General features: G+C 36.5%; 1 protein-coding gene across 5 annotated transcripts in view; it reads left to right on the top strand.

Annotated features, from left to right (window-relative positions):
- PRDM5 (PR/SET domain 5) overlaps positions 1-14,646 on the top strand; it is an 87,038-nt gene that overhangs the window by 48,745 nt on the left and 23,647 nt on the right. For 3 of the 5 annotated variants that reach the window (XM_037394532.1, XM_037394522.1, XM_037394515.1), the window contains 2 exons: positions 681-841; positions 5,055-5,148. In XM_037394532.1, the coding sequence (XP_037250429.1) occupies positions 681-841; positions 5,055-5,148 (255 nt within the window). Of the gene's footprint in view, positions 1-680; positions 842-1,194; positions 2,210-5,054; positions 5,149-10,911; positions 13,083-14,646 lie in introns of those variants that run through there. The other 2 variants (XR_005105310.1, XM_037394542.1) reach the window with 2 other exon arrangements.

The raw sequence follows: 14,646 nt of genomic DNA, 5'->3' as shown, positions 1-14,646 counted from the left end.
ATTGTAATGATTTCTCTGAAGAATCACATCTCTTTTTTTTTTTTTTTCTTTTTCTTCTCCCGAAAATATGTATGCAGATTTTCAGAATACAATGTCTCTTCCCCTCTCTTAGGTAATTCATTTGAATTTTAAAACTCTTAGCAATATTAACATGGCCTCTGCCATAACCTTCAATGATATCACTGCAGTTTGAATAGTAATACTGCAATAACAGAAGTTATTTCATCTTTGTTACATGAGTTTTCCTCTACTGATGTGGGTGAGATAGGTTACTCAAAGGAAGTATTTCTTGTTTTGAAAATTATTTCAAATTCAGGAAGATGTCTCTTACTGTTTCAGTTTCCAAAGAGGAAGCCTAGTTCATCTTTTTGCTTGTTACTATAAAGAGAGTCTATTACTGGAGGTGCTGGTAAAACCCTTGCTCTGTTTCACTGGAAGCCATTTCCAGTGGTTGCCATTTCACCTTAGGCTATAGAGTTTAATCTCATATTTCTGGCTACTTGGTTGTCATTGCTACTTCTTAATTTCCCAATGACAATTTTACCTGACACGGTGTTCCTTTTCTTTCTGTTCTCAAGACCCAGCTTTTTGTTTCTTTGCTGCTTTTATTAATTTTTCTGAAACAATAAGCGTATCCACAAAAACCTGGTTTCTTTAAACCTTGTTGTTCTCTTTATAAGGTGAGAGGACCTTCAAGTGTGATCACTGTGATGCTACTTTCAAAAGAAAGGACACGTTAAATGTTCATATTCAGGTTGTACATGATGGACATAAGAAATATAAGTGTGATCTCTGCGACAAAGCTTTTGTGACACCCTCAGTCCTGAAAAGTCATAAAAAAGTGAGTAGAATCAGTTCTGTCATATTAATTCCTTGTGTCCTTAGGGTCGTGACTAAACATAAAATCCCCAGATGCTTCTGCATTTCTGGCTTTTCACTGGAAAGCTATGATGGTGCTTAACATCCTAAAATGGTTATTGCAATAGTGGGATTCTTGATAGCATGTAGAATCTGCAGCAGGTGCATACGAATGAATCCAGTGGAGGTACCCCATCATGAGGTGTGTGACAGGATGAGACTTGCTGCATTGCTCTTACCATACTCCTTTCCACTGATGTCTGCAATGGAATTGGGGTAAACTTTAGACAAAAGCTTGCTCGCTGGTTTTGGCCTGAGGTAAGATTTATGTTACAGGGAAGAAATGCGAAGAAAGTAATTGAATCAAGAACGAATCAGCTTGGGTGTTGCCACCAAATGCAGATTGTGAGTTTGCTGGAAAATCATGCATATATTATTTGTCATATTGTATGCACTTCATATATGCATGTAAAATTGTAATAACAAAACTGAGTATAACTGACTTACTTGGTACAATATTTTCAGCACATGATTATGGTGACTACTGTGCCCGGCAACAAAAATCTATGTTTAAAATTGAGGAAAAAAATGTAAAGGAGTCTTTCAATGTCTCGCCAACCCTACCGTGTCTTACAGGTGTGGGAACTAGCACATGTCTTTGGAGCCTAAACCAAGTTGTTGGCAGATAGCAGACTATTGAATTCTCTAATGTAATGGATGGCACTGCATCATTACTGTGCATTTGATGTTTAACATATTTACAGGTTGCAAAAAAGTCACTTCGTTTTCTTCTGTGTGTCTTTTAAAGGTCTTGGTAGTTCATCAAATGCATGTTAATGCATATGACGTCTGCCTGCAGTCTGTTTTAAATGCTGCTTGTCTCATGTATTAAATACACATTAAGTTATTTAGTAATTGTAGTTTCTGGAAAACGATTTCCTGTGAATGAGTGACATAACTGTGTAACCATGATGTATTTCTCCCAGATACACTTAGTGGAAGATTTTTCGGCTGTATTTCAGAAGAACTGGAATGACATGGGGTCGCCTTGTTTTTAAACTCCAGTACATGTAGTATAAGATGATTGAGATTCAAATAACCTGGTTCATCAGTTGTTCAGCATGTGAAGTCAGTGGAGTTTTGCTGTAATAGAGAGAACTTTATGTTATAGGACATTTTTCCTCTCTTTTTACATTAGTTTTAGAATAAGGAGTGTTAAAGCACATTTGTCTTTCAAGCTTGAATATATTGGTGTAAGGAACTAACCTTCAACTTGGTCATCATTGACCTGGATGAAGGGACTGAGTGTACTCTCCACAAGTTTGCTGATGATACAGAACTGGGAGGAGTGGCTGATTCACTAGAGGCTGCGCTGCCATTCAGTGAGACCTAGACAGGCTGGAGAGTTGGGTGGAGAGGAACTTAATGAAGTTCAACAAAGGCACGTGTAGGGTCCTGCACCTGGGGAACAACCCCACGCACCAGTACAGGCTGGGGGTTCACCTGCTGGAAGGCACCTCTGCGGAGAAGGACCTGGGAGTTCTAGTTGCCCATGGGCCAGCAGCGTGCCCTGGTGGCCAAGAAGGCCAATGGATGCTGGGGGGCATGAGGAGGAGCGTGGCCGGCAAGTGGAGGGATGTGGTCCTCCCCCTCTGCTCTGCCCTGGGGAGGCCGCACCTGGAGCGCTGTGCCCAGTGCTGGGCTCCCCAGTTCCAGAGAGACAGGGAACTGCTGGAGAGGGGCCAGTGGAGGGCTACAAAATGGGTGAGGGGACTGGAGCATCATCCTGATGAGGAAAGGCTGAGAGAGCTGGGCCTGTTTAGCCTGGAGAAGAGAAGACTGAGAGAGGATCTTATCAATGTCTACAAATATATTAAGGGCTAGTGTCAAGTGGACAGGGCCAGGCTCTTTTCAGCAGTGCCCAGTGACAGGGCAAGGGGCAATGGGCACAAACTGCAACATGACAAGTTCCGACCAAATACAAGGAAGAACTTCTTTACCTTGAGGGTGGCAGAGCACTGGTGCAGGCTGCCCAGAGAGGCTGTGGAGTCTCCTTCTCTGGAGACATTCAAAACCCACCTGGACATGACTCTGTGCAACCTGCTGTAGCAGACCCTGCTTTAGCAGGGGTTGGACTAGATGATCTCCAGAAGTCCCTTCCAACCCTGGCCATCCTGTGATTCTGTGATGAAAAAATAAAGGGTATACAAAATAAACTTGTGATTTGTTTCTGATTGTCTTCTTGGGGAGCAAGACTTTAGGAAGGTATAGCATCTTTCATTAGACAAGCTGATTTGTTTGGAAAAAACAGACTGCTTTTCGGACACACAGTCCTTTTCATCCTTATCTACATGTTTTAATCACTTGAGTAACAGACCTAGCCTGTAATACTGGTGCATTGATTTCAGGTTAACTTTTTGTGAAGGATCTTGCTAAGATGGATTGTGAGATCCAAAAATCAAAAATATTATCTGGAATCATTGATGAGCTCTGCATAAGTATTTAAACTTTTCCTCAGATACCTTTCTAAAAAAAATAATTCAGTATGACTCACTATTTCTCATTAAATATGGCCATATATATATTTGTATTTGTATTTTAATGGAAAACAGCTAGTGCTTATTATTTATCCTTGTTCTTTCTTTAACATTCCTTCTTAATTGTACTTGCTGTTGCTTTGTGCTGCTGTCAGACTAGGACTAGCTGTATGTTTGTGAGCCTTGTAGTTATAATGTAAGTTTTTTTTGTTGTTGTTTGGAATGAATTAATAGCTGTCTGTCTTGTATTCCCTGATGTTGCTGTTAGAGATATAAGTGACATCAAATAATCAAGATGGATTTAACGTTCATATCCCTAATGCCAGAGGATGAAAACTATGCAAGTCTGTCCAGTATTGATCTCATTTACTCTTCCTTCAGTTGCAGCATAATATGTACTGTGTGAGATAAGGTTTTTATGATATAATGAAGAATGTCTTTCATAAAATAAGAATTAATTTTCCTATTTGAGGAGAGTCATGTGCAAAGCTTGAAACCCAAAGTCAGCTGTACATATAATTTAATTATCTTTTTAGTTATTTTTCCTTTTTTCCTATTTAGTTTCCTTTTTAGTTATCTTTCCTATCCCACTTAAATGAGTTAACACTTATAAATGAAGTAATCCAAAATTCTCCACTAAAAGAGCAGTCACAGTAATAAGGAAAAAATATTCGATAGGATGATAAATCTTCAGTTCAGAATCGGATGTTAAAAGTACGGTGTGAAAAATGGTGAGAACCCATGTGTATAACTTACTTCAAGGTGGTCTGGCTGTTAACCACACAAGTTGGATGGGAGAGTTTGTGATTATTTGTTTTTTCCATTTTGAAATAATTCTTCTTATATCAGGAAGACACTGTAGCCTTAAAAGCTTGATCTCAAAAGAGAAGATTAGTGTGTGATTTAGTGTTAGTGACAATGAAATTATACTTCTTGTGATCAGTTCTCTAAATGCAATCTGATTCCAGCACTTACTACAAACTAGATAGTGTCCAGTGTTCAATTTGTGTTGACTGAAATCACTGAAAACATGCACTTTGAAGGATTGTTGTCTGTTACACTTCAGATGAACTGATGGCTGTGTTTCATTCACGTGAGATAGTCAGAAATCATATGCACAAATCTCCACAGAGACCTTTTAAACTTCCAATTCTAGTTTGCAACAGAAGTTATACTGGGCTAGGTAAACTGTTTTCACTACATTTCATAATGTAATAAAATTGTGTGAAATTATAAACTTTTAAAAATAGACCCATTTATGAAGATTGATTTTATTAGGTAACCAAATTATTGCTTGCTGATTTAGAAACCACTGTCATAGATATCAAACTGAACAGTAGGTGTCTTATTCTTGTGATCATGAAAATACACAAAGGCGAATTTGGCATTTTTTTAGTAGTAATTATTTAGGAAATAGTAAACTTAGGAACTGAAAAGCCAGTTAATTTTGCCATCAATAGTGGGATTTGTTTAGAAATTTTAGAAGAAAATCGAAAGAGCACCTATAGCTGATTCCTAGAATCTGTGCCTGATGTTATGATATAAAATATATAATGGAGATAATAATGGTCAATGTCAATACAGTTAAAATATTCCATATTTCATTTCTTTTAAAGCTATGCTTAAGCTTTCATTCTTGTCTTTCACCACCCCGTGTAGACTCACACAGGAGAAAAAGAGAAGATTTGCCCATATTGCGGACAGAAGTTTGCAAGCAATGGAACACTGAGAGTTCATATTCGAAGCCATACAGGTACAGTGTTTTTTATTGTAGTGAACAGAAAAGACTTTCTAAATATATAACAAGATGTCTCTAAGCATGTCCACAATTTGTCTGTCTACAAGCAGAAATGCAAATTTACAAGTAGGCCTAACACAGCATATTTTTCAGACTTTTTACCTGCTTAATGTGTAAAACTGGATTATATTCTCAAATCTAATAATGTATGAATGTATATGTGTGTGTATATATATATGTGTATATGTATAAATATACACATATATATGTGTGTATATTTATATGTGTATATGTTATGAGTTCATTCACCGCTGTGGCTGCTAAGGTGTTTTGAAACTGATTTCATATTAATGTAACTTCTGACCTTATCACAACCTGTGTGTTACCCAAGGTAGAATGTTCTACCTTGATGCTCTGACTCAAGATTTATTTTCTGTTGCAACATCTGATTCATTCTGCTGGTCTTCTAACATTTCTGGGTCTGAGTTATGCAAGTTATTTTATATAGCCACCCAGATTGCATTATTATTTCCCTATCATGTTGTGTATGTTCTTCTGTAAACACCCTAAAAAGAAATTAGTTGTGTTGTAATGTTTCATTTTTTGAGTTTACACTTTCGTTCAAATAGGTGCCAGGCAACTGAAAAGGGGTTTCTTTGTGGCAAAGCTTATGCTTTCATTCAGGCAAGTGGCAGGGTTTCTTTGTGGCAGTTTTTTTCCAACAGAAAATTATATAGATTTGCCTTTCACAGTCAAAGCATCAGTTAACAAATAACGTTCCTATGACATTCCATTCATTTTGAATAATCAAATTTGCTTTGCGGGGAGATGAAAAAATCGGTGTTTTTAATTATTTGGCTTTCTATTATGTTTGGAAAAGTCTTAACCACTTCAGTCTATCAAGACCACCTCTTAAGATTACAGGTTTTATTAGGTTTTGATATGCTGGATTTGACTACTATAGACACTAGCAAGTTTCTATCCTGTCCTGCAGTCAGGATAGAATTGATGTTTATCTTCAGCTCTTATTCTGTACTAAATTTCATATTTGGAACATTTATCCCTCATAGCAACTGTATAAAAACATATACAAGCCTCTATATGGATTCTGCTCAGGTGGTTTCTGTGTACTGTATAATCATAGACAGAAAAGACAGTGAAGGTCAAAGTTGTCAAGACCCAGAACTGCAATGCAGTTCCGTCCGTTCCTCCTCATTATTCTTGTTCTTTCTTCTAAAACTCCACCTTATCAACTCCTTTTGAAGTCCTTCCTGGACCGTCTCACCTGTTCTTTGTCTTCAATCTTCTGTCCTGTAAGCAGTGGGTTTCTCTTCTTTTTTTTGACTTCCTGAGGATGCAGAGAAGAGAAAGAAAAGAAAGTCCAATGCTCATGGAGCATGTGGTGTGAGGATTTAGAGAACTCTTGGGGACTGTGCCTTTTGGAAGGACCAACCACTTGCCCACCTAGGCTGTACTTTAATGAATCAGGTAGACGGGAGGAAAAAGAAGCAATTCAGTAGCATTATTAGTTAGTCGCTTAGTACATCAGTCCAGGCTTCTAGGAATACGGCTGCCTCCATTTCTAACCTGTGTTAACTTTTTTCATGAACTTATTTTCCATTTTAATTGCGGATATTTCTTCACCTTCATCTTGTCATCTCATGAGGAACTACATTACCCTTTAATTTGCTGGAATTTCAGCATACTAGATTTTAATGAAACTTAGAACTTTTATAGATTTATTTTTTTCCCCCCAATGCTTATAGGAATATCAAAATGTTACTTTAATTCTTCATTAAAATCCTGGATTCACATTTCAGTGTTTTTTGCAGGCAAGTCTGTTTTATTGCATTTACTAGCATGATGCTTCTGTATTTTCTTATTTTACAGGCCCTTTCCTTAAACTTTAGGTATGTTTTCTATGTACTATTCATGTTATACATCAGTTTGCACAGAGTAGAATGGTCCTAGTTTTTTGAGTTGATAGTGCAGACAGCTCTAGGGAAAATACGTTATAGCTGTCTGAAGGAAAATGCTTTTAGCACATGTGCTGCTACCAGTTACATTTAATGTTTCAGCTCTCAAGCAGGCTTTCCTAAATTTAGGAGTTGGCTAAGGTGAGTTTTATGAAACCACACACCAGAGACCTCTAACCTTGACTGTAGAGCCTTGCAAAATTTGTGGCCACTATTATAGGAGAAAAACTAAACTATAGCATTTTGAACTTACTTGAAGTAGAAAGTTACTGACGGTTTCCAGTACACTTGTAAATTAAATATAGTGGGAGAAACTACTTTGCCAGGAGATGATACATTTTGGAATTATGGGAAAACATGTGGTGTGAAAACAGCTTATGAAAGAATAACACTGCAGAAGGAAGGAAACATTCAGGGCCTCTTTCTTCACTGAAGAAGCTAGAAACACTTATTTAAAGAGAGTTACTAATTCAAGAAAAATGCCTTGGTAAATTAATTTATAATGACATGTGATAAATGAACTCTTCCAGTCTAGCTGCTATTTTGATCTCAGACACATTTTTGGTGGAGAGTTTTGTGATTCACATCCTGCACTGGAGAATCAAGTAAAATACATTTTCAGGGTTGTTTCTGATGTCATTCTGTTACAATTCCTGACCATTTCTTGATTACCCTGATGAAACTGGGGGGGCTGAGGGATGGGGGAGTTAGCACTGGGTTGTGACTTGTGGCTTAAAAAAATTAAAAATTTCTTAAGTTATATAGTAAAATGCCGTATGTGGGGTTTAGTGAGAAAATGTCAGGTAGATTCACGTTGTACTTCTGGGGAAGTGGTGTTGACTTGTGCTGTACATGAAGACTTCAGCCAAGTTGTCCATGATCATAATACATGCAGATTAAGCACAAGAGGAAATCGTCCAATGTTCAGTGGACCTGAGGAGGCATAGGTTTCTGAGGAATAGCTTGCATCATTTCAAAAGAAAGTAAGAGTCATTGGTGAAGCGATTTCGTGTCATCTGCAAACAGTACAAAAAAGTTGAGTACCCATTTGATGGCTCTTAGTAATAAAGTTTCACTGCATCATGAAAATCCTTGCCTAATTTTTAGGGATTTTCTGAGCAGTAAGAAATTTTCAGTTCATGAGACAGTGGAACCACAAACTTACTTTATTCAGTGATGGATGTTTGGTTTCTAAATGTTGCAGTGTTGAATACCTCATGCTCTTGGTATTGATTGAATACTGTGGTTTAGAATTAATCAATTTGCAACTGTGCCCTTTTTTTTTTTTTTCAGTCAGACTTCAAAGTATCGCTTTTCATTCTGAGCTAGAAGTGAAACCAGCCAGTCTGTTTTCCAGAGATGATTCATCATTGTGAATAAGCCTTCAGCTGGGGCTAAGCTTTTGGTGCAACTAGGTAGTACAGTGTAAGTGTAAATATTGCAGAGACCTTCATGTCTTAGTGATTACAGCTGATTAGGTTTGAGGTACTGGTGCAGACATTTGTGTTATCCCATTTTCTGTGCAGGTGGTCAGCTAGACCTTGTTTTATTAGCTACTTTGTATAAGAGGCTTTGTTCTGTATTTACAAAATAAAGCCAGACAGGGTTCTTTTAGACTCGTATATTAATTTCTGTCCTTTCTTATTTCTAAAGCTGTTCTTTATAAAAGTCATGGTTCTTGCGTACCCTTGTGGTGGTTCTGCTTCAGAATTATATTTTTGATATGCTTAGTCATCCATACACAAAAAAAGAAGCTCAATAGGTTTTTGGCTTTTGTTTAGTATGCAGCATGTATTCTTAAACACTGTTACTTACAGATGTACATATGCTTCCTTGATAAGCAATTTTCTTCCCTCTTTTACCTTAGAGTAAGACTCTGTAAATGAGCCCTAACAGTACTTGGCCTTTTGCAGAAACTGAGCTGGTTTGGGGTGAGTGAACATGTCTGCATGTACATGTATAGAGGGAAGGGGTTGATGTTTGCATCTGAACCTTGCATATTGCTCTGTAATTCATCATCTGGGTTTGCAGCCTTGGCATGACAGAGACAGCGCTCTGTAGGTCAGCTGAAACACTATAGCACATTCTCCCTCTGCTGTGTCCTGTTGGTTTATGACTTCTTAGGGTCAGAGGGAGCTGGGGTTAATTCAGCAAAAGAATCCTCTGACTGTGATATAAATTCCTTGGCTTGTTCATAAATTGTAAAAGAAATTCTATGGTCTGCTCCTTGGGCTTGAAAACTGGGGGCAAGGAGGTTAATTACTTCCCTGAAGTTTCAAGCAACTTTCAGTGTTAACAGTTTCTGGCTGTGTTTTGTGCAGCTTCTCAATTGCCTTACATGTAGCTATTTAAATCTGGTAATTGCCATCTTCTGTGTGTGTTTGTGTGCATATGTATTTGTGTATGCTTATGTAATATATCTATTTACACACATGCACACATGCATTTTATGTCTGATATTTATAGCATTACTTTCCTAATTGGTTGTATCCTAATCCCCTCCATTGCTGGGATGTAGCACATCAAGTTGTGCAGCAATGCAGGTTGTTGTGAGGTGGTTTATATTTGCAGGTAAATTTATTTTTGAGTTAATAGAATTGAGTATTTTAACTGTAATTCTATCATTTCTATGCTGTCTTTTACTTACTCCCTTTTACCAGGGGCAGGTGAGGGACAGCTAATGACCATACATATCTTCTAGAAACTGCTTGTACATGCAAATATAGGTTAAAATGTAACCTTACTTTGCTTTTTCCATCACAGTTAGTCAAAGTCCTGATAAAAAGTTAGTAAGATGACTATGAGTTTACATCTGTCCAAAACATTTTCTGAAAAGATTAATGTTTCTATTCTATGCCATTTAAAACCCGTGACTTAATGTGGCATTCGTACATATCTGTTCTCTGGTATGTGGAAAAAGCAGCTTTATTTTGTAAGAATGAGTTGAGAAAGTTCTTTGTAAATTTGCTTTCATATACGTGAGTAAAAGATAATACCAAGAGATTACAATAAAGCAGCAAAAAGCATTCGGACCACGGACTTCCATATCCTTTGTGTCAACACAGTTAAACTTACTTTTGCAATTTCCATAACTAAACACTGTTTTATAAGCTCATGAAAACATTTCTTCATACTTGTCCCTTATACATGTAGGTGCTGATTGCCGCCTTGATATGTCTGTCATCCTCTGCACTGATGTTATGGTCCTAACTTTGCCATTGTAGTCTCATTTCTACAATGGGATTAACTAGGCATTTGAGCATATTTAAAATAATGTTTAAGGTCCAACTGTATAAACATCTGGGTCCAAATTTTGCAGTTCCCTGTAAAAATTCCTGAGTAAACAAACAAAATATTAGTTGTGGAATTACAATAAAAATCTTTGGTTATTAACAGTAGTTCGATCATTTGTGAACATAATACTTCAAAGTAATTGAAGGAAGCAATGAGTTGAAGTACAGTGTAACTTTCACTTTTTACTGTATAAAATATGTCTCCGAACTTTTAATAGTTAAGAAAGCAACTGTTTATTCATGTATGTAAGAAATGATGTACATCCAGGATCCTCATTCTAGTGAATTGTCTGGCAAATTACCTTAAGTAATTTATATTTTCTTATATTTAAAAAAAAAAAAAAAGATAAAAGGAAGGCTTGAAGGAACTTCCTCTTATCACAATGACGTATATGAAAAAATGTATCTGTATCTAGTCAATGAACAGCTTGGAAATGTCTACAGATAGGTTGTTTCTATTCAATAACTTATAAATGATCTCTCTTTTATCTACTGAATTTAAAATGCAGCTTGCAGAAGGCCTCAAAGGTAAGATTCTGCATTTCTAAACCCTTCAGTTTATACATCATTGTCCTATTTATCTCCAGACAACAGTTAAATCTTTAGAAATACCTGTAAAGTTTCATGCAGCTGTCAGCTTCTTGTTGTCTGCTTCCATGAAGGAAGAAATGTTCTTAAAAGGATAGATTATTTGAATGCTAGTGACAACTTTAGATCAAATGAATTATGGATTGATTAATGCATATACATTAAACGATTTGGTTGATCATGATGAGTTCACTGAAGTCATAGATGTTAATGGGAAATCAGATTGCTTAATGCTACTGATAGATGTAAAGAATGAAGCTGTTTTATTTTTTAAAGTGTGTTGGGTTTTTATTTGTGGCTAAAGTTTTAATACTACTGTGGAACTGATGAGAAACCCTAAGTAACAATGGTAGTTTAGGGTTTTCGGTACAGATTCAGATAGCCTTAGTTTGTGTAGGGTCCTTTAGTAGTCTTTGTGATCCATTTAGTTCTAAATAACTAAAACCTCAATTATATCAGGATAATTTTGATGGACCAGATAGGACAAACATTTTAACTATTGTTCTCAACTATAGGTAATCTGAGTTCTCTGAATAAACCCCAAACTTAGAAAATAAACTTCTCAGCTGTGAAAATACCGTTTCTGTGTCTCAAAGAGTAAGGCATGGCTAAGTACTTCTAAGAAAGAATATTAACAGAAAAAAATGGTTAAAACAATCTGGTTTTGAAAAGAGTAACAGTTGAGGTTTTTTTCTTATTAAATATGTGACCATTTTTAGTGAATGGGAAATGCATTTGGTTAATTCACATAAAAACGATGCTAATTCTTCCTTGTGCTGGGACATTACACAAGTATTAGAGCTTGGTTAAAAAGAATTCACAAATACACAGACTTAGTTTTATTAATCATCAGCAAAGAAAAATAAATAATCTCTTGTCTTCAGAGTCTGCTAGGTTTGAATATTGGTTAAAATGAAGTAAATAATGTGTAAGAAATGTCTCTAATTGACCCATACCTGAGCACTGTTTTTCCATTTCCCTCAGGCAACAGGACTGTTCTCCTCATAGCAGTCAAAGAGGTATCACTTTCTTTATCTGACTGACTGTGAGTGTAGAATTACATGTATATTTGGTGTTTCTGGGTCTTGTCTCAGCTGTCATTCACAGATATTTTATCTTTCAGATCATAAAGTTGCTTGGTTCTTGGCATGAGAAAGCTACTCCTGTGTGGATACTGTTGTACCTTCTAAACTGCTGAATTTTGAGTGTTTAATGTTTGAAAATCAGGCAGGTCAGAATTTTGTATAAGCCAGATAAGTGTTTTTATTGTCTACTCCAGATTAAGACTAGTCCAGGTGTCATAAAGAGAGCAGCTAGCTGCTGCAAGTGGCCAAGCTTTTTGATTATTCTCCCATTTTTTTCCTTTCTTAGAATCCCTGGTCAAAATTATAAAAACCCTTAAGAGACCTCAGGTATTAAATGCTTTTGAAAATGCTACTTGGTATCTAGAAACTGCCACCTGTACACAAGAGGAAATTTAATATTTTGAAGAAGTGTTTGTCTTGTCAAGGGCCATTTGATGTGCTGTACAACACCAAGGTGGTGAAATTTATTGAGTATTTTCTTGAAGTATGAATATGTAATCTTCACTCAATAAATGGATTTCTGGCATTTTCTAAGTTAAGTTCTGTTGAACTCACTTGGTTCCTTGAGTTACTATTTAGCTTAACTTTAATTCCTAATAAGTTCTTTTCATATGGGAGAAATTCAGTTCCGTGTATCTTTAGGTTACTTTGTGTGGTGTAGATACTTGTAAGGTGTATTAAATTAATTCTGTACACAAACTTCCTTTTTAATTTGATGGGAACACCATATACAGAGCAACAGCAGCTGACGATAAATGTGTAAAGCTGTCAAGTGCTCTATATGAACAGATAGTGTTCTAAAGCATATGTCACAGATTATAATTTTGTTATATCTGTTAACCTTTTGCCCATCCTTACTTGCTGTTGAATGCTGTCATCACAGCAGATTATCTCTGACTAAAAAAGCCTTCTTGCAATTCCCATTCTGGACTGCCCTGTTGATCATCTGGTACGGAGTGTTGCATGTGTGATCCAGATGGCCCCCTTGCCTCCACATTCCTCCGCAGGTGAACTGCCTTCTTTCCACCACAGTTGTGTAGAGTCTCCCTTCTTCCCCTTTTCCCTACACCAGTTTTAAGTTAGGCCTTTAAAAAGGATTGTACTTTACCATAACTGTTCTGAAAATTGACGTTTTAAAATAATACACTCAGAGAGAGATATATTTTTTTTTTTTAAGAAATAATCTTCTAATCCTTTGTAATAAGTAGTTCAACATCTGAAAAGGAGCTATGTTTAGATGGTGGTAAATGGTCTGTGGAAGATTCTGAGGGATCACATTGCCATAATTATGTGTTAATTTTGTAAAGAAAATCAAAGAAAACTATTTCTTTTTAGTTACATACGCTGCACATGATCTGACATTTAGTGCAGTCTGTTGGAGATCTTTTCCTGATGTTCATGTTGACCTAGACCACTGGTGCTGAATACCGCAACTGACCAAGCATAGAAATAGTAAAAAGTACAAAAAAACCGCCTTGATAATTTTACTGCATAATTCAAATTCTTTATTCCTTAATACAGCAGTTGCAATAAAGACAGAAAGCCAGGAAATTTGTACATGAAGGCTAATAAACATGCCTGAGAATTATATACAGGTGACCAAGCAAGCTGCATGGGAATGGGGACAGTAAATATGACTCCAAATTTAACAGAATGAAAAAGAAGTAATGCCTGTAGAGCGTTTGAAAGAGTTCTGTTGAGACTGCTTCTAAAACTGAATGTGGTAGTTCATCAAATGCATACTTCAGCATGCTGTTGACCCATCTTTTTTTGGTTTGGTGGTCTTTTCAGGTGCTATTGTAACAGTCTTTTTCAGGAGTCTTTTTCTGTTGCATGTTTCATTTGTCTCATTTGATGGGCATATATTTGTCACTGAAAAGTACATATTTGGTTGATCTTACTTGAGGTCATTGTTTCAAGGTAATCACTACTATTGGTGTTTAATCAGCCTGATTTTGTAATCAGCTTTTTTTTTGTGGCTAAACTGGCTGCAGGGAATACAAAATACAGGATAAAAATAGCAACACATATGACTAATTTGAATTACTTTGTCTCAAATTCTCTATTAAATGTCTAGCTGTAGTCACTGAAATCTTGAACTAATGTGTATTTGGCTTTGTTTAATAGTTTTGCTCCCAGGCAGGGGTATGTGAGTTTGGGAAATCTGGGTGCTAACCTCATTGTAAATACTACCTTACAGCACCTTTGATTGCAAATGCCTTGTGGGAAGCTGTCCATCCTTAGCTGAACTGCAATGGAAGGATGTGGTGTTTAACTTTTAATGCTATGTTAAGGTCTAGTAGGTGCTGTGATCACAAGCTAGACATGTACACACTTGAGGAAAAAAAATACATCAGTTCAATCATGACATGTTTTCAGATCAAGATCCCATATGGTTTTCAATCGTGGAATTGTTTTTTGTAATCCCTGTATTAGGATTAAATTTATTTTTATTATGTTAAAAGCTTTGGGTTTGTTCATACAGAATCTGGAAGTAGAATGTCTAGACTTTGCATTATATTAAAGCCACTGCAATTTATCCAAGGATTATTTATTTGGGGTTATTTGTAC

Source organism: Falco rusticolus, chromosome 1, assembly GCF_015220075.1.
Source record: "Falco rusticolus isolate bFalRus1 chromosome 1, bFalRus1.pri, whole genome shotgun sequence".
NCBI classification, from domain to species: Eukaryota; Metazoa; Chordata; class Aves; order Falconiformes; family Falconidae; genus Falco; species Falco rusticolus.
This window is presented reverse-complemented; position numbering and strand designations above follow the sequence as displayed.